This window comes from Papilio machaon, chromosome 9 (assembly GCF_912999745.1).
Source record: "Papilio machaon chromosome 9, ilPapMach1.1, whole genome shotgun sequence".
Classification (NCBI taxonomy): Eukaryota; Metazoa; Arthropoda; class Insecta; order Lepidoptera; family Papilionidae; genus Papilio; species Papilio machaon.
The window spans coordinates 7,559,461-7,586,352 of NC_059994.1; the positions used below are offsets into that span (position 1 = coordinate 7,559,461).

The window sequence follows — 26,892 nt, forward strand, 5'->3', positions numbered from 1 at the left end:
TGGCGGGTGGAAAATCGGATATAAACAAACAATTATTTTTGTACTTTTCTTGTCCAAATTATTGTAACTAATTAATATTAAGTGTCTTTAAATTATAAGAATTGTTTCTTAGTTTAAGAACATTGTCAATAATTTTGCCATGGCCAAAGTAGATTCTATCGGTCCGAGTAGTCCGGATTGTTTAAATGTTGATTTTATGCGATCTTTGGTGAAACAGTACTCCGAATTGGTAAACAACTAACTATACATTTATTTTACTTCCTTTATATTAAGATTCATGGCTTCGTATTTAGCTTTTTTGATATAAATTATAGGGTCAATGGACTAGTGCATTCTTCTGGGCGGATGCCGCGGCCGCAACCAGTAGTGACTCCGCTAGTGGTGACGACATATGGCTGCTGGCCAGCACTATGCTCTCACGGGGTGAGCTGCACCGCGCAGCACACGCTATCACATCCAGGGGTCTACACAGGTTGTGATTGCAGTTTTTTTTAATTACTTATTATTTGAACATTATTTAAAGTAATTATTCAATGGATACACATGATTACACATAATACAACTATAAATATTGTTATTATTACAGACGACATCTTCTCTGTCTGGGGGTGGCCATGCGAGCGTATATCTCCGCCAAAGAACCTGCTACCGCATTGTCCATATTAGATGAATGTGATGTTGCATTGCTGGAGCCAAGGAGCCATGATCAGACACACAATGTTAGTTAAAATATTGAAAAATTCTCATACACTTACCAAGTAACGTTGTAGTAAATACAATCTAATATATAAAATTCTCGTGTCACAGTTTTCGTTCCGTACTCCTCCGAAACGGCTTGACCGATTCTCATGTAATTTTGTGAGCATATTCAGTAGGTCTGAGAATCGGCCAACATCTATTTTCCATACCCCCCCCCATTTTTTAACTACGCGCGGACGTAACTTTACATTAGGCACTGTGCAAAACACAGTTTTAGGTTTAGTAAGATGCAATAGAATTCAGGAGATGGCACACTGATGACCTTGAGCCGTCAAGATATTTGAAAAAAGCTATAACAGTAATTAAGGATGTCTTGTAGTGTCAATAATTTAACATGTTGTTAAACTTTTGTATGAACATCTTTTGGGTTCTGTTCCTCAAATGGAAAACATAGAACCCTTATAGGATCACTTTGTTGTCTGTCCATCTGTCTGTCAAGGCCCAGTTTTTTTATTATCTAATATCTTGAACTACAGACAAAAAAAAACATTTTTTTAAAGTGATTAACTTTCAACTTTTTGTGTAGTAATTATGAAAAAAGATGTAAAATTTATTTACTACTTATTTATTTTTGGAAACATGATTATATTAGAGGGCTCTAGCCAGTGTTCTGGTGTGGAAAGCCCGGGCACTGTCTGCATTGGAAAGACGAGAAGCAGCAGCGGAAGAGCTGATGTCGGCGTTACGTGCTGACTGCGCTTGCTATGAAGCTCTTGATCTGCTTTTAGAACAACATGCACTCACTCCTAGACAAGGTTAGTTATACCTTTATAATATGATACATTGTTGTTCTAAAACTTTCCAATTTGTTTATTGTTTACTTATTCCGTCCCTTAGTGTAAATATAGAATACTTTATCTACACTAAAGTACTGCCTTGAAGACTATTTAAGGTCCATAAGTAAGTTTTTGAATTATTTTCATTTAGTTTCAAGTTAACGAGTTGAACACAAATTTAATTGTACTTTATTACTTTGCCTTCTAAAAATTTTTTTAATTTATCAACAATCGTAGTATTTAAAAAACCTAAAAACCTGCCTGATCAACCACACAAAGGATAAATATTTTCTATTTCAGAGACTGATCTAATAGAATCTCTACCAATCAACAACCAGTTGAGTGGGGCGGAGGGTGCATTACTCAGAACTGCGTACAGAGACCGTTTGTTGCGATATGCACCAGTGAAAGCAACATCTACAACCACAGACGAGGTATAGAACAATGATTACCGTGTTATAAACTGTACTACTCAATCAAGCCTACCTAAGTTAGGGGTGACTAGGCCATAGTCAACCACGCTGGTCAAGTGCGGGTTGACTTCACACATATCATTGAATTTCTTCTCAGATATGTGCAGCATCACGATGTTTTCTTTCACCGTAAGAATGTCCGATAAATGTACATAATATGTAAATCGAAAATCGAAAAACACATTGGTACATGACGGGATTCGAACCCAGGACCTACAGATTGCAAGTCAAGTGCTTAACCCCTGAGCCACCGACGCTCAATTAACCACTCAATACCAGCGACAATATATTACAAGACCCAGATACCGTCAAACCTTTGTGGAAACAAAACAATTGTTTAGAAAAAACAGTTTTTTTTTCTAGCTCTTACTTTCACAAATGACACAAAGCCAGCACTTCATATTAAGATATTTAATTTTGTATAATTCACTGCCATATTCAGAATCATTTATAGGTGGCTTAGTGTAGATTTAGTGTGATGAGTAAACTAAGAGACTCCCTTAGCTACTAATTAAAGGCTCTGAGTGCAGTATGTTACAAACTCAATAATATTGAACATTAACAGCGAGGTGACTCCACCGAAAGTGCTAACACACCTAGTTCAGTGGAAGTGGTATTAGCACGGAGTTCAGAGGGCGCTGCCCGCAAGGCCCGACGGCTGGCGGCGGCGGGGCACTGGGCAGAGGCCCTCAAGGCCCTGGACCAGGCGGGGCCCTGGGCCTGCGCTGACGTCAGGGCCGCCTGTCTACTGGAACTGAGAAAGAGTGCGGAACTGTTTGCCTTTGCGCATGCTTTAGTTGATGCGTATCCACAATCTTGGACCTCGTGGTTTGCTGTTGGTTGTTATTATTACCTTATAGGTAAGTCAGTGTATACATTCTGTCGTGAAATATAACTCATCATCATCAGCTCACTATACGTCCCCACTGAGGAGCTCGGAGCGTACACCAAGTTAGGGGTGACTAGGCCATAGTCAACGCTGGCCCAGTGTGGGTTGACTTCACACATATCATTGAATATCTTCTCAGATATGTGCAGCATCACGATGTTTTCCTTCACCGTAAGAACGTCGGATAAATGTACATATCGACGGCAGAAAGCGGAAATGTCGTATCTCGAAAATTGGCCCAAAGTTGCCCCTTCAATTGCTGTAACTAGTAAAAATAATCAATGGATTAGTAACTTTAGGACATACCAATTAACGGTATCAAATAACGCTTAGATTGATAGAAATACGTTCCAAAGTTCAACTTCCTATCTTAATTAATTTAGGAGTTGTGATTTTTTTGAAATAGCTTTTTGGCTCTGGTGTAAAACTAGATATTTTGAGATACGACATTTCCGCTTTCTGCCGTCGATATGTAAATCGAAAATAGAAAAACACATTGGTACATGGCGGGATTCGAACCCAGGACCTGCAGATTGCAAGTCATGTGCTTTACCCCTGAGCCGCTGACGCTTTACGAAATATAACTTATCTCTTTCTAAATACAAGGCGATATCTTTTCAAATATAGACATAAGACTGTTACATGTATAACAGTGGGTTTCTGAGACTAACAACTCCATTTAAAACATATTGTTATCCCCTGTTTTGTCAAAGATGTAAGACAATGTTCACGGTCAGAAATCCACAGTAAGTCGCTTATGACATTGTACTTATGACATACATAACTGTGATTTAATTCCCAAATAAAGTCTTTCAATGGCAATCTTTAGTATAAATTAAATCTACACTAAAGGTCTCCCTTTAGTGACCAATTAACTCTGAGTGCGATAGTGTGACTTGTGTGTCAGGTAAGAGTGAATTTGCAAGGCGATATCTGAACAAGGCGAAGAGTTTGGAGCCCGGCGCTGGCTGCATCTGGTTGGCTTATGGACACAGCTTTGCTGCTGAAAATGAACATGATCAAGCAATGGCAGCTTATTTCAAGGTTAGTCATAATAGAAATACAATGTGTGTTATTCTTTCTTGTTATAAACAACTTAGAAATAAGACAAGTTTAATTATCGTTAATGTCCCTGAGTGTGTAGATTAGAATTCTAGTTGGTAGATAAAATTTGTTAAAGTTTTATTAACAGCAGATCGAAAAGTTGCCTTATTTAAGTTACCAGAAAGTCAAGAAACTTAACTTATATAGGAACGGTTACACTCACGTATATATATCCGGTGTCGGCACCGACTAGTTTCGAGCCCATCGGGGCCCTTCATCAGTCGAAATAATACCAGTCCCACTCACCCTGATGAAGGGCCCCCGATGGACTCGAAACTAGTCGGTGCCGACACCGGATATATATACGTGAGTGTTTTAGTCGTTCCTATATAAGTTAATGATAATTAGTGATGCAACGGATGTCTGTTTCCGTTTCCGCAAGTGCGGAAGTTCCGCGTGCTTTTCAACATCCGTTTCTGCTTCTGTTTCCGCAACTTTTATAACGGAGATAAAACGGAACTTTACAACGGCTGAGAGATCCAAATGCGCGGGGCAAGACGGGCATTCCGTGCGCGGCACTTGTCGCATTTGTTTGTTTACGTACCATTTTGTGAATTTAAGCGCGTAATATTTTCTGCTGCTGTTTGAAACAATCAGTTTCTCTTGCTGGAGTAAACTGTCTAGTTGTTGTCCATATAAAATTTGACAACTGGCAAAATGTGACTATTTCATACTTACGAGTTATTAAATGTACTTTTGAATAAGTGATAACCATGTAATATATCATCATCATCATATAGTTAGAAATATATTTGTCGTTTGTCAACACGAGTGGTTTGGCGAACTTTAATTTGTAAATAGTGTAATTTTGTTTCCTGAAAATAAAAAAAATAAAAACGCGTATTTTAACTTATTGCAGCGCAGTAAAAATACATACATTGAAGGCTAAAGGACACCGATATCCAATGCCTTAATAAATTAAAAACGAATACAAACTGTTTTTACCGAAAAAAATATTTTTGTAAATAAGTTTTTTATTATTATTTACACTTCTGTTTCCGCATCCGTTTCCGTTTCCGTTTCTGCTAAAATTTATTTTTAACATCTGTTTCCGTTTCTGGTTCCGGTAAGACACTTCCGTTGCATCACTAATGATAATGTCTCACGAATAATTTAATAGTCAAGAAACTTGTAAAATAATTGGAGTGGTTCCTGTATTATTATTCCTAGCCACTATTATTTACAATCGTACTACAATAACGAGGTATGTGTCAGGCGACGCAACTGATGGCTGGCTGTCACTTGCCCGCGCTCTACGTCGGGGTTGAATGTTCACTGCTCAATAACGTCAGCATGTGTGAGCGCTTCCTGCTGCGTGCTGCTACACTGCACAGTGACACTGAGGTATGACACAAAACAGTCATACAATGTCACATGCATCTAATACTTGCCACCATTACACTTTGACTTGATCTGTTCTGACACAATTCTCGATTTTACATCCTTACGAGCTTGTGCGGTACGAATCTTTTAAGTATTGCTTCAATAGGAAAAGATTTTTTGTCGTCTCTACCGCATAATTTTACAAAACAAAGCAAACGAGGGGACGCACTGAAAAAGGTATTTCCCCTTCTTACGCGTCCCCTGTTAAATTCACCTCCCGTGGAAGGTAACGTGGAGTAACTTTAGGCCTCTGGCAAGGACACTCATCACACGAAACTAGGAATTGCTTCTACTTACGCCTGTCTTCTGTGTGGTCGTGGTAATTTACCGAGCGAGTCGACCCATTCCTGCCAAAAATGTTATTGTTTCAACTTGTACTACCGAATAACAACACAATAGAATGCGATAGTGTAAATATGAGTGGTACAGGGTGCGGATGCTGGGGTAGATGAGAGCAACGTGGAGAACAGTTGCGGATGGGAGCGTATCGCTCGCGTGGTGTGTGACCCGTACGTTGCGCACGAGGCGGGCGCGGCGGCGCACGCGGCCGGCGACCACGAGCGCGCCTGCGCACTCTGGCTGCGCGCGCTGCACGCCGCCAGGGACGAGCGCGACCAGGTAAATACCTTCACAGGGATAGATCCGGCTCGAAGGACCGATAAGTTTGTTATGTGTTAACATATGGAAACTATTCAACCATACAACAAGACTCATTGGACACTTATTACTAATATTATAAATACGAATGTTTCCCGTGCAAAAATCTTATTGAAATTAAGTAAGAACTTCTTTGTAACTAGCTTTTACCCGCGACTCCGTCCGCGCGGAATAAAAAATAGAAAACGGGGTAAAAATTATCCTATGTCCTTTTCCTGGTTCTAAGCTACCTGCCCACCAATTTTCAGTCAAATCGATTCAGCCGTTCTTGAGTTATAAATAGTGTAACTAACACAACTTTCTTTTATATATATAGATAGATATATAGATGTTAACAATCTTCGGTGAAGTTTTAGTCCATATTCCCTTCCCACCCTTTTCTTATAAGAAAATGCTGGGAACGCATAGGAGAAATATCCTCTTTCTGTCCGTCCCATCCTCCATTGATCAAAGTTAGGCAACGCATCTGCAACGCTTCGCTATTTTGGCGAATTCAAGTTGCCGTTTGCTCGTTTGCCACTTATAAAAACATTAAAGTAACATTTGACTGTAAAGGTCGAGTTCTAATGACTCTGCCTTCTATAGTTGTTACATTGGTACACAGTTGCACCCTCGTTGGGCGGCGACATTAGATGGTCTGGGTCATGCGTGTCGCGCGCTTGGTGAAACGCGCGCCGCGTTACGTTGGCATGAACGCGCGTTAGCTCTGCGTCCTGCGCGTGCAGCATCACTAGCTGCACGTGGACTATGTCTCGCGCTCCTGGGCCGGACACGCGCAGCCGCTGATGTACTACACGCTGCACTCGCACGGGACCCTGATGATGTGGTGGCGCTGGCACTCCTCGATGCTGTTGTGGATAGACTGGATGCAGCCCTCACTGGTAAGTCAAAAACTGTTCACTGATCTTATAATTTAATTAAGGTATCTTCTGACTTATTCGAATGTGGCTTTTGTGTTCCTTAGTTAGGATTTTTTTTTTCAAGAAATAGGGTATACATTTAAAAAGAACTTTGAACTGAAAATTGTTAGACTTTGCTTAATATGGAGGAAAATTTGTATTTTTGTACATTAATTAAAAACTCAAAAACTCCTAGTACGTCTTCAATAATTCTTTTACTATAAGAAAGTTACATTATCACCAAGTAACATAGATTATGATTATTACTAGATTTATTTTCAATTCCCCCTAGGACGAAGACGCCAGCAAAATCTAGTTACACTACTAATTTATAATGTGATTTATTCAACAGATGAAGAAATCCCCCAGTTCCCGTTCCCTACGGTGAACCTGTCGCTGGGGGCGCCTCACACCCCTCACACCCCCCACACGGGGGGCGCGCACACCCCCCACACGCCCCACGCTGATGCCACCAACACGTCCGATATGAGCATGAGCTTCGACTGAACATAAATAAATAAATACTAGAAATAACAATTAGACTTTTATTTTAATTAACTATATTTCACTTAAAATTAAAACGCAAAAAAAATCTTTTTTTTTGTACCATAAACCCAAATAGTATTAAATAATTTGCATGTTTATCTCCGGGTCAATAAAACGCATTATCTGAATCAAATTATTATTTATTTACGTATTTACATAAAAAAATCACATATTTACATTTTTTAAAATAATGTAATGGTAATATTTGGATTTCGGTATAAATAACTTTTTGATTTATTACTTTTTAAAAATATTACATCAGAAATCGTATCAGATCCGTTAGACTGAAACAGTTTTGGAATTTTATCCCCATTTGCTTTGAATCCGACATAACAAGTTTAGTGTTACCGGTTCACTTATCGAGTACATTTTCATTCTAAAATAGTAGCATTGAATGTGTTAAAATTAAACCCTAGAGCTGATTACATTTTCTATATCTCTGATCATTCAGTTAAAATAAACTTAATATTACAGTCGAACCTGGATAAGCGAGAGTCCAAGGGACCGAAATAATATTCTCTTTTCTCTAAGCCGATTTTCTGGCTTATGGAGGTCGTCCTTTAAAACCGGACGAGGTTTCTTGCTTATCCAGGTTGGACTGTATTAGAAACATTTATCGTTTTACCTCATTCTACCGTGGTAGTAACCGTTTCCCATTATAATGCATAACAAGCCCAAAGACGGCGGATGCGGTTGCGATAGCAGAGACCTTCGTGGTAGATAGTGCTCCGCCCCACAGCCAGCCGCGCGGCAACCAGCTGACGGCGTGCAGTACATCCAGGAGCAACTTGGATGTGGTGAGCGAGGCCTGAGTGAACCGCACCCCTGTACACTTCGGTTTGTTTGAGGACTTCATGATTTGGCCGGTTAAATGTAACGCCCGAAGAGATCTGTGGAACAAAGTATCATGTTTAACGCCACTTTGGTTTTTCTCGTACAAAATAGAGTCAGTGTCCATCGATAAAAATCTTTTCTATTTTTTATTTCTGTTCTCGGCACTCAAGAAATATCAAAGGAGACATAAATACTTAGCAATATTCTCAAAATGAAACGATTTAAATTGAAATTCTGAACCGTAGACTGCAAAAAAAAAACAGATGGAGAGCAGACGGATTTGCGCTCTGTCCCTTTAAACTCTTAAGGTTATTGTAATTATAAACAAAACTCTTACGTGTTTAGTCTACCAAACTTAAAGTGTACACGTATTGACAAATTATTTAAAGCTGCCACTCACCTGACTAGTGCAACAAACGCTGACAATGACCAGAACAGTTTGTGCATAATACGTATCTTCTCATCAAGCTCTGGAGATAATTTGAGCAAGCCGGTGTCCATCAGCCACACCAACTTCTCGCACTGCAGGTATGATAGCTGGAGCACACCGTTACTCACACCTAAAAAGCCCCAAAATAAGCCGTCCTGGAAGGAAAAAGTGGGCTTAGATGATGACTAACACATGTAGTCTACATCAGTACGAGTACATGATAGATAACTTTAAGTAGGCTCAAGTTCTTTCAAAGGAAAATCGAGGAGAAAAGGTCTGCAAGATCACATCAGAACTGATGTCAAACATAAAGCATCCATAAAACTTTTTGTGCAATAGACCCTTTGATATTCGACAATTTACCCACAGCGATGAGAAGCATACATTTTACATGCAAAACAGTTCGCGCAAAGACGTCTACACGTGTCACGTGTGTGACTGTGTAGAGCCTCTGTAGAGAGCGAAAATACTCGCGTTTCCACATAATATATAACTGGAGCACAATGGATGGACAATGGAACCAAAAGATCTTTTACTTACTTGTCTGCCGAGTCCATATTTGAGAAGCGCTCTGATCGCGGCTGCGTCATCGAACAGCCGTAAAGTGGCGCGCGCGGCGGCGATTCGCCCGCTCGCTGTTAGCAATGGCTGACTCTTGGATGTTGCACCCCATAGCTTTAATGTGTAGCTCACGAGAGAAACAACCTGTTTGTGAACACTTTTGTATCAAATAGGAAACAGGATATTCATAACTCATAGATGATTGTTGAATTTTGATATTTGAAAGCTGATGTAATGAACTAGAACTGAGGTTCATAAAATTCAGCGTAAGAACTCTCATCTTCTCCTTAACCTTATACCACTCACGTAAGGTCAGCGCAACAGTTTTTCGTACTCCATACAGATCTTCCGTCATCTGATTCGTCACTATCTTTTTGATCATGTCACCTTTCGCGTAATCTAACCATCTCTTCCCAGGCCTACCTCTACCGGTGTACCTCAACTCATAATTTCTTATCCACTCGTGATACCCTATACGCTCGTGTACTCTCTTTTCATCCATCCCTTTAACTGTCCAACAATCAGATCCATACATCATGACAGGTCTTACAACGGATAAAAAAATGGACCCTTTATTTTAAGGGGTTTCAGGTCATATATTGTGCTTGTGAACTGTCATGTGTCATGAATTATATCGTTATTCAAATTCTAACCAGACGTTTTTCATTTATTAAGTAGATGGTAAATGTTGTAAGTTATTCCTATTGGCTCTAAATCGAACCCAAGAACTCTACAAACGATATAGTGCTTTAAAATCATGAGCAATTTATTCTTTAAAAAAATTCTAACATTCTTTGCAACCATTAGCTTCTTAGGCTTGTGTAAAAACATCAATAATCATTTGTTTTGTATTAAGTTATAGGCGTGATATTACTATTTAATTCTATCTACTAAATACGGTACGAAAAACAGCGTACCTTGTCCCGATTAGCGTGGGTTTCCAGAAGGCTGCACATTTCATCAACCGCCCCCATGGTGTATGCAGTGTACACCGACTGCTTGCTACACTAAATATCTACATCAATAACATGGCGCACTTGCTTACACTTTTATCGTATCTCATGTAGATAAGATATATAATATTATTTAGATATTTAAGATAGGGCAATGAATTCCAAAATAACAAATTTTTGGGACTAAAACATACGATCTATGAAACAGTGGGGCAATATTGGAGATCATCCGAAGTACTAACTTTACATATTAATAAAATTAAAGTGTTCGTATGTACCTAATACCCAAAGAAAGTCATTTTTCGTATACATGATGTACTTACGTTGCTGATAACGATGTGAACTAAATGAAATTTTTGTCTGTCTGTCTGTCCGCATGGCTGCATTTGTTTCGGGTAATCTCCGGAAAGGCTGGTAGCTCATGCATGCGGGCATATTATAGGTACCTTTTATAAGGCCGCGAGCGACCTCTAAATAAATGTTATATCTAAAAATATATCTAAATATATATATGTATCTAAATAATTGTTAACTAAAATTATGTCGATATTATTGATGGATTGGATTCAAAATTTTTCAACCGATGTTAAAAGTTCACTATATCTTGGTCTAACCAAGCAAACCGAGCAAGTTCTTAAGTTAATAAGTAGATAAAAATAACTTACCACAGTAAGTTCTAACTCAAAAAATAATTATTCTTTCAATACGCTAAAAAGATTTAAAATATTCAATACGTATTTCATTAGTTGCTAAATTAACGAAATCACGACTTATTTGCGAGACGTATGTGTAAATATTGTAAGTATAAAATTTCCTTTTGAAGTGAGTAAAATTCGAGAACGTTAGCGAAGCTTAAACGAGTAACATGACACCTAGTACTAACCGTGAGCTTCCACTACTCAAATAGATGTATAAAACATTGTTTTTTTCTTCGAAATGAAAAGGATGACCATATTTTTATACATATTTATCTACAGTAGAAACCTACATTATTCCTCCTCGCAAACAAGTAAAGGAAAATGTGCAAAACGGTTGCTTTTGTTTCACTAATTAAAAATCATGGCTTAATTCACATGTTGTCCGGTCCAGCGATGCGACAAAAGCTTATGTTTTGTTCTATTTATGATATTTAATTACTCATGTTTATCTATTGTTATTATTGGTTTTATAATATTAGTAAGATATCCCAAGGCGACAGGAAGGCCTTCCATAAAAATTAGGTCAAAACTTTATGGTTTATAAAACCCCAAGAGCTCACGTGAGTTGGATAAGGCTAGGGAGATGCAAATGCAAAGCTTCTTCAGTACGAATAATTAACGGAATATTCTGATCCTACACGTAAGTTGAACCGTAATTTTTAATTAGTGTATTAATGTCTTACGAAAGTTTCAATAACTTAATTGGTTACCTTGTTAAAATCCAAATGAATACATTATACAAGATTCATTCATAATCATTAAAAAATATATTTATCATTCCATCATTTGACGTTTATCCGATAAAATGATAATCAAAGAAAGTATTTTACCGTGTGGTATAATCAGTATTATCAAATATTTCTTACTTACCTTTGATATTACAGGACAAAGGTGGCGATTTTAACTTATCATCGATATATTGCCCACCAAAACACAATATTAAAGCAAATCATTTTAAGGAATTCTTATCAACTTTAGGAAAAAAAATCATTGCTGGTGGCAGCTGGAACGCCAAATATTCCCACTGAGGATCTAAACTCAACACCACAAAAGGTAGAAAACTAATGACTAATAATAAAAAATAATTTTTATCAAAATTGGACCACCAGGGGCGGAGATTCGCGATAACACACATAAAAAAAATCAGTCGAATTGATAACCTCCTTCTTTTTGAAGTCGGCTAAAAAGAAGCTAGTTATGCAGTTATGTACATTAAAAGGTTAACGTGTGTCTAAAATGTATTTCAAAAACTGTGTAACCCTTTGTTTCTTCAAAAGAATGCGAGCGAGGATATTCATCTGTACATGTTTCGGCTATAGAAGTTTTAGAATCACTTTTTTTTTTTTTTATAAGAGAAGGGGGCAAACGAGCGGCGCGAACAGCGAAGTGATCATCGACGCCCATGGACATCCGCAACACTACGAGAATTGCAGATGCGTTGCCGGCCTTTAAGAAAGAGATATGCTCGCTTCTTGAAGCACCCTAAGTCGTAGTGGTTTGGAAATACCACCGAGGACAGACCATTCCACAACGCGGCCGTGCGCGGCAAGAAATTTCGCGAGAACCGCACTGTTAAGGTAAGGTATAATTTAAAAATTGATAAAGTTTTTATTAATAAATAAAAGAAATTGAATAGGATACGTTATTTTATTTGTGATGTTATGTAAAAATAACAATTTATTTATTATATCATTTACTAATATAACAAAAATAAGCTCTGTTAATCTCATTGAAATACTTAGATAAATAAAACCATGAATTTCTGTACAAGAAATTGTGTCATCTCTTTTATTTTCAGAGAAAACGTTGAAAATTTCTATTACTGAACATATTTCTGAACATCAAGTTCACTATAAGTCCCCACTGAGGGGCTCGGAGTCTACCCCAAGTTATGGGTGACTAGGCCATAGTCAACGCTGGCCCAGTGAGGGTTGACTTCACACATATCTTTGAATTTTTGTTCTCAGATATGTGCAGCATCACGATGTTTTCCTTCACAGTAAGAACATCGGATATTTCTGAACGATGAGCGTTAAACTGGGAAGTTCTTTCCTAACAGAATCGTTTTATTATTCCTGATTTAATACAATTTAATTACTTTTAATTTAAGAAACAATTGATAGAGCCCAAATTAAACACTGAATTGTATAAAATCGATGGCTCCTATGAATAAGGGCCAAAGTAACAATTTGATGGTTTTTATTTTTTTGTGTTAAAAGCTACCTCTTAGTTTAGTTAACAACATGCACTAAACAAAATACATATTTACAGGTATTTTTTTGCTGAAGTAAAAGGGCCTATGCAGACTATTTTCCTATATGGTTGAAACTTTGAGAGCTTCTCCTGAAAACCTGTCAATTTGCACATTGGTCCTTATTCGTAGGAGCCATCGAAATATTGTTTTTTGTATTTTATAATATTTTATATAATGTTCCATATATATCGTTTAATAATACATCACTTTGAGAATCAATTCGTTCGATAATTTTCGTTACAATTTCCCTAGGCAAATAACAAACAAACAGCATTCACAATCGAGCAGTGACATATTCATGATTATATAAAAAAATATTAAACGAAATAGATATATTGTTTAAACTTTCGTTAAACATAATAATAAATTACGCAAGAACGGTTTAACTCACATGTGAGCGTCCGGTGAAGATCGACCCCCGAGGGGTCCGAAACTAGTCGGTGCTGTCGCCGAACGATAACATGTTAGTTAAGCCGTTCTTAAATAATTTATTTGATATAAATATAATGTAGAAACTAGGTAGTAAGTACACTTACAGCCATAGCAACTTGCTTGAGGCAATACTCGTATTAATTATCACGAACTATTAGAAACTAACAAGTCCCTTATTTACACAACCCTTTTTATTAACCAAGACACCGGTAACATTTATAGTGCGTTCGCACTGCCGATACATCTACAAAAGAACATGTGATTACATTTATTTGCATTGAATTACGTTTGCATTATCATAATACATGTTTTTATACATTGTTATCGCTGTTTTCAAAGATAACGAAAGGGACAAAACAGATGTTAACTGGAAACTCACAGTAAAGGAAACAAATACGACCAAACCTGGATTAGCGAGAAAACCGAGTAAGAGAGAAACCTCTATAGGCAAAAAAAAAATATAGAGATGTCTTGGACTTTCGGCAGTACGAACGCAATATTATATTACGTTCTAATTACAATATATTTGTACTAATTGTCTATTTTAACAATCGTTTCCTAGCGAAGTACAACGCGATGCCTATAACAGAAGAAGTGGTTGCAATTACAGCGACTTTCGTAGGCCCTATCCTCTCCCCCCACAAACAGCCGGGGGGTAGACAGCTGACAGCGTGAGCTATATCCAGACAGAGCTTCCCTGCGGTTACTGCTCCCAGGGTGAGCCTGACGTCTAAGTTCTTACGTGCGTCAACACCACCGTTCTCTGAACATGTTTGTAGACAGTCCCTACTCCACCATAGATGACGTAGAGAGCGCAGTGTCCTGTGAACGAATTATAAAAGAAAAAAAATTGTAATATGGGAATGAATTACCATTCTATCCTTTGTTTCAAGGGAACGTCAAGTTTCCTAAATGGCCATTACGATATTTTACTTTTTTTTAATCAATTTGTAAAATTAATGAGGTAAAGTATATTAATGTAGTTTAACAAAGGTTGCTAATGTATCGTATTGTGTGAGAAAAAGTGTTTCAACTGACATAGTTTTTGAATTTAGAAATTATATCGTAACATAAGTTTGTCTGTGGTTAGATAAAAAAAAACTTACTGTAGCAAGGATATGTAAAGACTGGCCGCCCAGAGCGCGGTGCTGACCACCTCTAGTGTGTCAGCGGTCTTGGTTGACAGCTTGAGGATGCCCATCTCGTGCAGCCAGCAAGCCTTCTCCACCGGGAGAAATGCCTGATCCACCATGTTAGCCAGTACCCCTAGGAATGCTGCCATCTTTGATGACTCCTGTGTTATGTTTAAAGCAGTCATGTCAAAGATTCGGCCCGCGATCGCAATGTGTCACAGAAAGAATCATGTTTTTTTAGAGCTTTTTAGACTTCATTCAATTCTAATTTAATAAATAAAATGTTATAATAATTCAGTTTTTTTTCAATCTGGCCCACCTACAAATTCAAAATTTAAACAAAGCAACAACTGTTGCTAAAGTGGACAATTACATAATATTCTTTTCTCAGATGATTTCAGATGAAATGGAATTTTTTATAACTGGGAAAACAATATTAGAGGAATAAGATACACATACATATGAAAACCATTGGTTTAAAAATTTTACATCTTGATTTAGATGATTGTAATTTTTTACAGAGTTTTATAAAAACAGAAATAAGACCTAACCAAAACGAAACTTAAAACCTTTAAAACAACTTAAAGGAAAACGCAGACCTTGGATTTCAATTTAAAATGTTAACATATGATAGTTATTTTTATGACACCTCTTCATAACTAATAAAAAATCATGTAATTGATATTTAGTCTCAAAAATCAGTGCTATCTTTGATAAAATTACATCTACAGACGCTTGGTCCGTACTCTTCTTTGCACAGGTTTTAGTTATCTTTTTTTTTGTTTTATTAATATTATCCCTGCGCTACATAGTTTGTTCCTGCTTAATACATATATATAACTTACTTATAAATACATATAACTTAAATTTTTTTTAACTATTTACGACGGATCTAGTGTTTCTAATTTTTAGAAGACCTTCTACGATCGCCGCGTCTCGGTTTCATATTACATTTACATAATGTGACAAAACAAAACAAGGACATTTTTTAATTAAATGAATATAGGAACTGATACATGCTGTATAGATATATACGCAATTAACAACTTCCGTACATAGTTATAAGGAAGTTACATTAAACATTCTAATATCACATATAATGTGAACCTAGCATGAATATTTAGTACAATCACCATTGTATTGAATGAACAAAATGTTAATTAAAATTTGTGCAACACCCCCTATCGGACGTAAAGTACACCAAAAAAATATACAAAATTTTACATAATAGATAATGACGATTCAAAGGCGCTTGTCGCAAAATATTCTTGCTAGGCCTACTGATAATCTTTGACTAATGGATTAACAAATAAACTACCGCCAGAGATCACCAGCGACATTAAGGGACTGCTGGGGTTCTTTGGCGAGCTGGGCTGACTGGAGTAACCTACAGCCTGCCTTCACGCAAAATACGCGCTTGTTGTGGAGTTGCGGATAACTGAGCCCCTACTACTAACTAACTAACAAATAAACTATGACTTTAACACTTATTGTACTAATAGAAAGTACTTCTCAACTATCATGTTTTTATGAATGCATAGTAACTTACATGCTTCCCAAGGCCATAGTTATATGTATGTCGTATCATAGGTATGTCATCAAATAGTCGCAAAATCATCCTGGCGTTGGAGAGCAGGGAGCCTGCGGTCTGCCATGGCTGCTCTCCTTTGATACATCCATATAGTTTGAAGGCATAGCATGTTAAACGAACCACCTATCGTTTGAAAGAATTAAATTTTATTACTTTATTTCTAATGTCAGTAAGTTAAAATTAAGCAAAATCTGCAGATGACTTCATAAAATTATGGAACTACTATTGATGGGAACAGAAAACTGAAAATATTACCGGGAAAGAAATAATACGTTCATATTATGTTTAATAAATATCATCAGGTAGGTTGATAATAATTAGTGCAACAGGTTATTGACTGGAACGACAAGAATTTTAACATAAATATCAACGTAATTTCCGCATACAATACCTTATCTCTTCCATTGTAACTGTCCAAAAGTTCGCAAATATCTTCGACAATCGAAGACATTTTTAGTAAAGAAAAAAACAAAATATTTTCAACTAATTCACTGATAAGTTATCTATTGTAACGTCACAATCTTTGGAAGCAAGGATTTATGTATGATACTATTAGATTGTAACTTTTCTCCATGCCGCGTGAAAAACTAGTGGACCTTGATTTCGAAAGGCGCTCTATCACAATCAAAGTTATAGATAAGTTGAAGTTGGACCTCATAACAGCTGTTATGTGACAGATCCGATGACGTATTACGATGATAATGACACTGACAGATGACAAAATCACTGATTTTACGAATGAATTTAATTAAAATCGATTCAATGCTTGAAGAAAGTTTTAAACTACGTAATCAATAATTGTTGATTGTTTCAATTCGTAGTTTCAATTTTTTTTTCGTTTTTAAAAACCTTTAAATTCCATATACATTTAAATAATTCGATGTCTTTTTGTGGAAGTCGATGTTTTATAATCTATTTTTAAATTTGGAAAATTTTCATTCCCTAGATTTCGAAATGTCAAAATCAAAAGTCAAAACATTTCAATTACAAGTTTTGATGTAATTTCTACTACAAAATAAATACAATTTCTTAACTTTTCTGAATATCTTATGAGTAACAATATTTTAGATTTAACAAAATGATCGAATTCTCTATTAACGATATACCGGAATTTTCCAAAAAGGAGCGTATTGTTGTTGTTGGTGTTATTGGAAAATCTCCTTACCGGTATCATAACAAAACAACACCACTTTTACCGACAACTAAATGTGAAGAGGTAACTACTTATCCTGTTTAAAACATGAAACTTTCAAATCTCCTATCCATCATTTATCTTTCTAAAGCTTTTCAAAGATTCACCTCTTCATCATGTCTTAATTAAGATCAATTGATCAGAGAAAGTTAAAACCATTCAATGACACAAATTACTATGGTTTTCAGAATGGAATTCAGTGCTTTTGGGATGAACGAAAAGGTATACTTTACCTTCATGCAATAACATACTTAGACACAAAAAGACTGGAAACACTTGTAGCTGATCTTGATGAAAATTCCAAGTGCTCCGTGAAGGATGCTGATGCTGCTCACTGGTTAGTGGCAGTTGGAGAGCTGGCCATAGAGTCCTGCAGGGCTATGGCATTAATATTTCATCTTTGTCATATTGTTATATTATCACTGCCTACACCAGTATTTGATCTGGGTTATCTACAACTGTTTGAAGCTATTGATGGTTATAGGTAATTATTTTTGTAATTATCTTGTTAAACATCACTCACTCACTTCGGTGAGTTTACTTTCATATGAAAAAATCATTGTTCGAAAGTGTGTGTTTCTTTAAAATAATGATTGAACCAAGATGACTTACTTTAAAAAGAAACTATTTAAATAGTATTTTGTTTTTGTTAAATATTATTATAATTTCTGTACTTACCAATTTAAATTGTTGTCTATTTTTACTAGAAATGAGTTACATCTTCAAACTAAAGCTGCTCTAACGGAGGCTAAAATTGGCGGTACATGGGAGAGTCACGGCAGACCCTGTTGCCCTCGCTTGCTGTTCCATTTCCGTAGGGCTCCAACACCATTACGTAAAGCTCCAGCTGCTTTAAAGAGACTAGAACATGCTGTGGAAGATCAACTATATTTTATGCTAAGAAAAACTAGGATTATTACTAATGTATGGTAAGTTGTCTGTGTTTTTTTACTAACTAACATACACGGATTTGAAAACATCGACCGTAATTAGTATTGTCTCACTGTGGGTTTCTGAGACAAAAATCTCTGTATAAAACATGTTATCATCCATGTCATTATATTTGACAAAACTAAAATCATAATAATGCGTTTTAAACAAAGATTTTGGTAAGAGACATCCGTTGTAAATCGGTGATTCCAAAATGTGTCATGAAAGACCATACCAGACTGTATTATGGCGGGAAAAAAAGTTGAAGTTTCACTAGTTGAAGAAGGTAACAGCAGGTTCACTAAAATCAGTGAAATTTTGACAGGGTCTCCGAGAAAATAATCTGTAGAATCACTGGTGTTCACACACTAGAGCAGTGTTTCCCAAAGTGGGCGATAACGCCCCCTTGGAGACGTTTGAAACCTAGGAGGGGGCGATAAGAGGCCCAAAGGGGGGCATTGAAATTAATTAAAGTAATGAAATTGTGGTTTTTAAGTTTTAGGGCTGAATAAAAGTTAGGGTCGCTCTGAAATATAATTGATTTTCAAAGGGGGCGGTGAAAGAAATAAGTTTGACAATCACTGCACTAGAGAAATGTTCATCTACAAGTTTGTTCATTTGTCTAATTATTCAATTCCAGTGCAAAATCTGTCTTCGCTATACCCAAGAATGAAGAATTTGTATATATAAACACTGAGGAAGAAACCGGATCCGCCCGAGATGTTAGTTCTTTAGTCCGAGGACTGGTACAGATGTGCAATGGAACAGAACCAGAGCCTCCCAGTGAAAGACCTAGCTTCCGACAGTTCCTACAGGGACATATTGATTTAGCATTTGGAGAGGGTTTTGATGATAATGTCGGAAAGTACGCTATGAGTACTTCATTCTTTGAGGTTAGTGATAAAAATTATTTTAATATTATAAATGCGAATGTTTAGATGGATGGATGGATGTTTGAAAGTATCTCCGGAATGGCTCAACAGATCTTGTTGAAATTTGGCATATATGTAGAACATAGTCTGAAAGAACTCATAGGCTACTAATTTAGTTTTTTTTTTGATTCCGTCCGGACGGAGTCGCGAGCGTTAACTAGTAGTAAAATAGGCAAGGCCAGCTCTCTCTAGTCCAAATACAAATATATTGGTATACATATTTTCAAATATCTTAAGGACCTAAGGCCATGGGCGCACTGTGATTTGCCGTCCCTCTTTACTCACTGCTACACCTAATATTGTCTTACGCAACGACTCGTGCAATGTTCCGAACTGTCAAGATATTTAACAAGCTCTATAATAGACATTACAGAGTATAAAAACAAATTGACAATGACAATTATTCCTTTTCCGTTCCCGCCATTTTAAAGTTGTTAAAAGCAAAATCACCTATTTTTTTGTATATAGTTGCCAAGTGCCTCATCATGGCGTAAAGCAGCGCAAGTACTGACTCCCATATACCTTCAGAGTGACAAGTGTGATGAGGAGAAGGAATCCGGAGGAGTGCTATTTGATACTTTGGCTACTGATGTGAGATTCTCACAGGCCAGGTGTGCCAAGGTAACAATATTTAATTTAATCACCTATTGCAAGGTTATGTAAATCTGTACCTTTCTGCACGGTTTACATTATTCCAGTCCAGTGATCAATTTCATCGCTGGATTACAACTGAAAATTTGTATATCCACGGATATCTGCTGCTTTACAATGTGTTTATAAATTTCTAGTTATAGCGCTGGATTGCTGGACTGGAATAATGTAAACTGTCTATTATTCTATATTATGTAATTTGCTTATTTTTAATAGTTTTTTTTTTGACAGTTAATATTTTATTTTAGGTACTACCGATAGCGCAAGCGTCGTACACTGAAGGTCTACCACCGTACTACTCCAGTCAGCAACACGCTCATAAGGTATGATGTAAAAAAAAACAAATCTTGATATATGTTTGTTATTCCAGTTTGTAAATTGTTGTTTCTGTAGGTGACAGTAGCTCTAGGTGAGCTCGAGGCGATGGCGCGCGGCCCGCTGATTGGTGGAGCTCGCGCCCGTCTGCGCGCCGCCTGCGCAGCTGTGTGGAGACCACGGAGACTTTGTGAAGTCTTGTCACTTACACAACATCCTTGTATAGAGCCTGAACAGTTAGTATTTATATGTTTCACATAATATTACAAGGTGGCAAACGAGCAAGTGGCCACATGAATTCGCCAAAATGGCGAAAAGACCCCTGCTCATAGACAATCGCAATTGCAGATGCGTTGCCTACCTTCAATCAACGAAGGAGGAGACGCACAAAAAGAGAATATTTAACCTTCCTATGCATCTCCTCCATCAAATTCACCTCCCCTTCCCATGCTTTCCTTATAAGAAAAGGGTGGGAAGGGAAAGAGGACTAAAATTAGGCCTCCAGCACCATTCTCATCAGACGAGACGTGGAATTGCTTCCACTTGACGCCTGTCTTCTGTGTGGTCGTGGTATTTCACTGGGCAAAGCCAATTCGTGCAACAGTTTTGAAGCAGACTGTTTAGTTCCTTTTTCTACTTTCAGGATGTACCTAATAGTGATAGCGTGATGTTTATTAGCCTATAACCTTAAGATTATATTGGTCTATCAAACGTAAAAATAATTTTAGAGATATGTTTATTAGTTTTTAAGATATAAGGGTATAAACGAACACTTCGTTTTCTATAGTGATAGTAGCAAGGAGCATTCATCTGGAGTGCGGTATATGAGTGCGTGTAACTGCGGTCGCAGCAAGTGTTCGCGTGAGGATCCATACACTTTGCGACAAGCCAACTACGGCTTCTACCAGCAGGCGGCAGCTGAGTGCGGCGTCTGCAACACACTCCTCGCTATAGATATGCCCGTCTTCCAGCCCTCCACACCCACCTTCAGGTATCACATAGGAAGACCACCGACTCACCATCATCTCTTTTCGTTTTTATACAAAAACTAGCTTTTACCCGCGACTCCATCCGCGCGGAATAAAAAAAAATAGAAAACGGGGTAAAAGCTACCTGCCCACCAATTTTCAGTCAAATGGATTCAGCCGTTTTCGAGTTATATATAGTGTAACTAACACGACTTTCTTTTATATATATATAGATATACTAGTTTAGAATGTGTTAGTTGTGATTGAAACACCCATACAAAATATATAGATATACTAGCTGTAGGTGATTCCGTCCGTGTGGAATTAAATAAAAACTTAATTTGTTTTTAGCCTATGTGTTCTTTCAGACTATTTTCAATATCTGTACCAAATTTCATCAAGATCCATTGATCCGTTCCGGAGATACTTTCTAACAAACATTCATCCATACATCTAAACATTTGCATTTATAATATTAGTAAGAATTTATTTACAGTAATTCATAATAGCAAAAAACACTTTATCATTTAATTATCTGGATGCCACTAATGGGCATCTTCATTACAGGGCTGCGTCAGTGAAAGGAAACAACGAGGAGACCACAGACGCTCCTGAGGTGCAGGCGGAAGGTTCAGGCGAGGGCGGAACCCCGGGCTCCGGTGAGGGCTGCGAGGGCTCCGCCTGGTCACCGCACGCCCTCTCCCCGGGCTCCGCGCGTGATGAAGACCATGATGATGAAGCCGCACCTCATGACAGAGAGGGATACGATTTAGTTCCAGTTAGAGAGGAAACTACTTCAGGTAGTATTAACTCTAAGGACCTTCGTACACAAGGCAACGTAAATCTTCGAAACTTCAGTTCAGTCGGCGACTTACATAATACGATGTTATCGCCAAAGCCACTCACAACTTGTTTTTCAAAATGGTCCTGAGAAAAGTCGCGGCGATTTTCAAGATGGCGGAACAATTGACATGTAGTCGCTATGTCTCTACTGACTGAATAGATGACGCGTGTCGGCGATTACGGCGTATACGGAGCGCACGCAACGCGATTCTCGTCACTTACGTTGTATATTAATGTTCCTTTATTCTAGAGAGGGTAATCAGCCGTCAACCTTCAACAACGGAGTACTTGCCGGGCATGCTGCACACAGCCAGCCCTCCACATCTGCTGCCCGCCTTCCCCAGCTGGTCGCTGGTCTGTCTCGGGCCCTCCTCACTCTACTCGCACAGCCTCGGCCTGCCTGAACACCTGCAGCCCGGCTTCCTCCCCCACACCAACTACCTGCTGCCCTGGGACTGTGTCGTCAAGTAAATCACAAACATTTTTAAGAAAAACAGCAAATGTGGTTAAAAACTTCACTTGTCAATTTTTATAATGTCAAAATTTAGCTTACATCCCGCGCAAAACTGGGTGTGGTGCTTGTATAATTTGTGGTTTTTTTTCAACAGAATGGAGCAAGCCAATGCATGGCGCGCATCTCGTGGACGAGGCAAAGCCACACCTCAACATCATCTTACTGTTAAAATCTTTATAGGGTTCGAATACGAGTGCACACGAGGTCACAGGTTAGCTTGAAACTGGTACAATGGTTAAAAACGTATACAGTCGAACCTGGATAAGGGAGAAACCTTTATAAGCGAGAAAAATATCACAGTCTTATGAACTCTCGCTTATTCAGGGTCGACTATATGATAACTGATCAAAGTAAAAGAATGATAGTCCTTCGAGCAGGAAGATATGACTTTTTGATGTGAAACATCTATAGGATCACTTGTAAACCGAATTGTTGGCGTGGCGACGCTTGCCGTGGCGACGGGTCGCCAAGCAATACTGAGGTATACATATATATATATTATGTGTTTAGTATAATAATATTTAATATTATTTATTATTATCATTACTATCATTATTATTTATTTAATATTTTATGCACATTACGTGTACACACACGATGTTTCACATCTACCAGGCATCCCATGACGGATCACAAGTTTTTTTTGTGAATGTATAGGTACATGATGTGTAGCCCCGAGGGTGCTCCGAGTGGGGGTGTGTCCAGCGGCAGCTGGGCGCGGGAGGCTGCGGCGGGGGCGCGACTTGCGCACGCGCAGGTGCCGCTGCAGACCGCATGTCTGTGTCGTGCTGCGCCGCGTGCGCACCTCGCCCGAGTACACGTCGTCACACCAAAGTCTAACGTACACGTCACATTACAACCAAAGGTTCAACATTTATTTATCTAGTACTAGCTTTTACCCGCGACTCCGTCCGCGCGGAATAAAAAAAAATAGAAAACGGGGTAAAAATTATCCTATGTCCGTTTCCTGGTTCTAAGCTACCTGCCCACCAATTTTCAGTCAAATCGATTCAGCCGTTCTTGAGTTATAAATGGTGTAACTAACACGACTTTCTTTTATATATATAGATATTTTTTTTATTGAAATCTGATTTTAAAAATGGTGATACTGGGCATGTTCCGATATGCACTGCGACCACTGTACAGTGTGACGTCAATTCAGTATACTGTGAAGCCGTTCCTTTATAGCCAGTTATACTGGTTACGATTTAAAACGGAATGCAATCCCGTATACTGTCAGCCGCATTTTTTAATGTAACATTCAAATGAGTCTATTCAAGTTTTCTAGTACATTATAAAAAAACTATTTTGGAGTACTGTCAAATTAAAAATATTTTAATTAATATTAATTGTAAATTGAATTTTCAACACAGTCTAATAAGGTTAATTTTTGCAATTGTTCCATTGTTTTATTTATTAATCCAAACTAATTGCAGAACTTTAAAATTTTCTGATTAAACTGTAGCTTTGTTTATAAGATGTCAGGCACTCGGGTGGTTTTGACTGATCACGTGATCAAGGTACTGCGAGTACCTTACCTCGAAAACGCCAGTGCTCACAGTAGAATATGGCGGCGATTTATGACGTCATATATTTCCCTAGGGTACTGCGGCAGTACACTGGCAGTCCATAACGGAACGAATTTTTCTACAGTGATAGCACTGTGCAGTGCTCGCAGTGTATATCGGAACATACCTACTATCGCTAGATGGTCTAAGACAATAAAATGTTCTTTTTTTAAGTTAATTTACTGTTATTTTCATCTCTTTTGTGTTGTTACGTCACAGCAATGTTTATTTTACAAAATTTTAAACTTTACGAGTTGTTTTGTTTAATAAAAGCGGTCCTTTGTCATTGCAGAATAATAAAAAAAAGTCCGCGTGGTTCTATCTTTTTATTTTATTTATTTAGGTGCAACCGATCCCTGGGGGTCCGATCTTCGTGCCGCAGCCTGTGGGAGAGCCCCCATTCAAACTGAGTACATCTGCGTATTGGGTACTGAGGCTGCCGTATGTATATGCAGATGAACGAGGTGCATTACCCCGACCTCGTCCACCACATTACACTTCCGGTACACTGATACCACCATTGTTCGGATTGCAGGACTAATATTGAAATAGTTCCTCTTTTTGTACGTCCCCTCCTCTGTCGATTAAAGGTAGACAACATATCTGTTGTTGGTTGTCTATGGGTAGCAGTCGTTTCGCTATTTCGGCGAATTTATGTAGCCGCTTGCTTGTTTCTCAACTTATTATATAATAAAAGGTGAAACCAACTTATCTATCAAAAGCTGATAACTCATCCTCATCCCCACTACTGTTGTAAATGTGTATGGGAGTCTTTATCATCCCTAAAGGTCCCATTGCTAGATTAAAAACACATCAACAATGATACTGGTGGGGATTTATCTCTATTTGGAAAGACTCGATCTTTCTAGAGTCGTTTTCAGGTTAAAAAAAACTGAAAATTACAAGTATTTTGCGCTTCTAATGTGCAGACAGGTTTTGGTCCTTCGAGTCCGGATACAAAGGAAATAAATTTGACTATGTGGTATATAGTAAACATATTATTTTTTATGTAAAAACTTATTTCTGAAGTAATATAAGATGTTTTGTGTATGTGTCCGCATGTTCAAGGTCACTTGTAAGTCAAAGAGTTTACATACAGTTTTCTTAATATATAAAGTAAAAAATCTAGATTTAAATAATGTTAACTATAAATTAACTACCTATGTAGATTATTTGTTACATTTATATTAAATAGTTTATAAAATCTACAATATGACTTTTATTCTATGTTAAATTGTAATTCTAAATTTTAATTAAAATGCTCCTTTACGTAATACGTACATATACAGTCGAACCGGGATAAAGGAGGAGTCTCTATAAGCGAGAAACTCTGGTGAGAGAGAAACCTCTATAAGCGAGTAAAATATCGCGGTCCTTTAGACTCTCGCTTATACATGTTTGACTGTTTATTTAATAGTAATATTTTTTAGTCCAAAAAGACAGTTTTTTTCACATGAATTCGCCGAAATGGCGAAACGACCGCTGCCTATAGACATTCGCAATTGCGGATGCGTTACCTACCCCCAATCGACGAAGGAAGACGACGCACAAAAAGAGAATATTTAACCTTCCTATGCAAGGAAAAGAGGACTAAGATTAGGTCTCCGGCACCACACTCATCAGACGAAACGTGGAGTTACTACCACTTGACACCTGTCTTCTGTAAGGTCGTGGTATTACACCTGGCGAGCCGGACAATTTGTGCAACAAATCTTGTTGTTGGCGTTGCGACCATTGTTCTACGTATACGCCAAATTTCAGCGAACAGCATGCATCCGTGCTGGAGATATCTTCAAACAAACATCCATCCATCCAAATATTTGCATTTATAATATAAGTAAGATTAAATAACCTTTTATTTACGTATTTCATCGGTAGTATGGAATCTCCCACACTGCTACGTAAGTCTACGTAGCAGGTGCGTAGATGTGCTACATGTCGTAGATGCGGTCTACGCCAACACGTAGCGTTGATATGCTACATCAAAGTGCTACGCTATCTCGTATCTCGTTCCTTGTGTTTTGAACATTTTCTGTCTTTATTCTGCGAAAAAATGTAGGCTTATATCGTCTTATATGTACTTGATTAATTAATAGGTACATTAAAAAGGTCGTAATTATAAAGTGTACGATTATTTTTAAATCTTGGATGTAAATACACGGAAATAAGATAATTTAATATGATTCAAGGTCATCGAAATACGTTTTTTACTTTATTCCTCGCTGTCAGAAAAGTTATGTTAATAATTTAAAAACATAATTATTAATTTAGCTTTAATGTGTTACTTAAAATCAATTATGGTGAGTACTCGAATGTATTGAAACGACTCTTTTTTTTCTAGATCTTTTGAGTTGTTTTTAGACTTTTTGACTAAATTATTTAATTAAATGAACAACAAGTCAAATTCACAACAACTAACGTTTAGAATTTTCTAGAAAAACAATCAACTTTACTCATTTGCAGTTAGACTTAGAATATTCTTTACAATTAAGTGTTATCAAAAATTTAATTTGTTAAAACAACATTCTTAAATCAATTTAAATACATTTGTAACCTAAAAAATCACAAACTTTGTTATAACAAATTAAAAGTAATCAAATTCATTCT

The 26,892-nt window shown here is 37.5% G+C and overlaps 4 protein-coding genes across 4 annotated transcripts; 2 read left to right on the plus strand and 2 right to left on the minus strand.

Moving 5' to 3' along the window:
* Positions 1 to 60: 60 nt before the first annotated feature.
* LOC106712900 (cell division cycle protein 16 homolog) lies at positions 61 to 7,469 on the plus strand. The gene is made up of 11 exons (XM_045679268.1): positions 61 to 229; positions 315 to 472; positions 587 to 719; positions 1,352 to 1,514; positions 1,836 to 1,969; positions 2,574 to 2,868; positions 3,805 to 3,941; positions 5,217 to 5,345; positions 5,814 to 6,002; positions 6,646 to 6,922; positions 7,293 to 7,469. The coding sequence occupies exons 1-11, from the start codon at positions 140 to 142 to the stop codon at positions 7,445 to 7,447; spliced, it is 1,860 nt and encodes a 619-aa protein (XP_045535224.1). The 5' UTR covers positions 61 to 139; the 3' UTR covers positions 7,448 to 7,469.
* A 228-nt stretch (positions 7,470 to 7,697) lies between these two features.
* LOC106712923 (peroxisomal membrane protein 11C) lies at positions 7,698 to 10,381 on the minus strand. The gene is made up of 4 exons (XM_014505600.2): positions 10,229 to 10,381; positions 9,291 to 9,455; positions 8,721 to 8,905; positions 7,698 to 8,376 (listed from the first exon to the last, which is right to left on the minus strand). The coding sequence occupies exons 1-4, from the start codon at positions 10,283 to 10,285 to the stop codon at positions 8,118 to 8,120; spliced, it is 666 nt and encodes a 221-aa protein (XP_014361086.2). The 5' UTR covers positions 10,286 to 10,381; the 3' UTR covers positions 7,698 to 8,117.
* A 3,261-nt stretch (positions 10,382 to 13,642) lies between these two features.
* On the minus strand, positions 13,643 to 16,987 carry LOC106712917 (peroxisomal membrane protein 11C). The gene is made up of 4 exons (XM_014505594.2): positions 16,764 to 16,987; positions 16,331 to 16,495; positions 14,755 to 14,942; positions 13,643 to 14,470 (listed from the first exon to the last, which is right to left on the minus strand). The coding sequence occupies exons 1-4, from the start codon at positions 16,821 to 16,823 to the stop codon at positions 14,188 to 14,190; spliced, it is 696 nt and encodes a 231-aa protein (XP_014361080.2). The 5' UTR covers positions 16,824 to 16,987; the 3' UTR covers positions 13,643 to 14,187.
* A 382-nt stretch (positions 16,988 to 17,369) lies between these two features.
* Positions 17,370 to 24,977, plus strand: LOC106712911 (protein SMG8). Its single transcript, XM_045679246.1, has 13 exons — positions 17,370 to 17,588; positions 17,753 to 18,048; positions 18,272 to 18,493; positions 19,135 to 19,387; positions 19,895 to 20,047; positions 20,326 to 20,400; positions 20,471 to 20,628; positions 21,180 to 21,383; positions 21,928 to 22,160; positions 22,454 to 22,670; positions 22,812 to 22,928; positions 23,375 to 23,582; positions 24,629 to 24,977. Exons 1-13 carry the CDS (start codon positions 17,451 to 17,453, stop codon positions 24,824 to 24,826), a joined length of 2,472 nt encoding a protein of 823 aa, XP_045535202.1. The 5' UTR covers positions 17,370 to 17,450; the 3' UTR covers positions 24,827 to 24,977.
* The last annotated feature ends 1,915 nt before the right edge of the window (positions 24,978 to 26,892 follow it).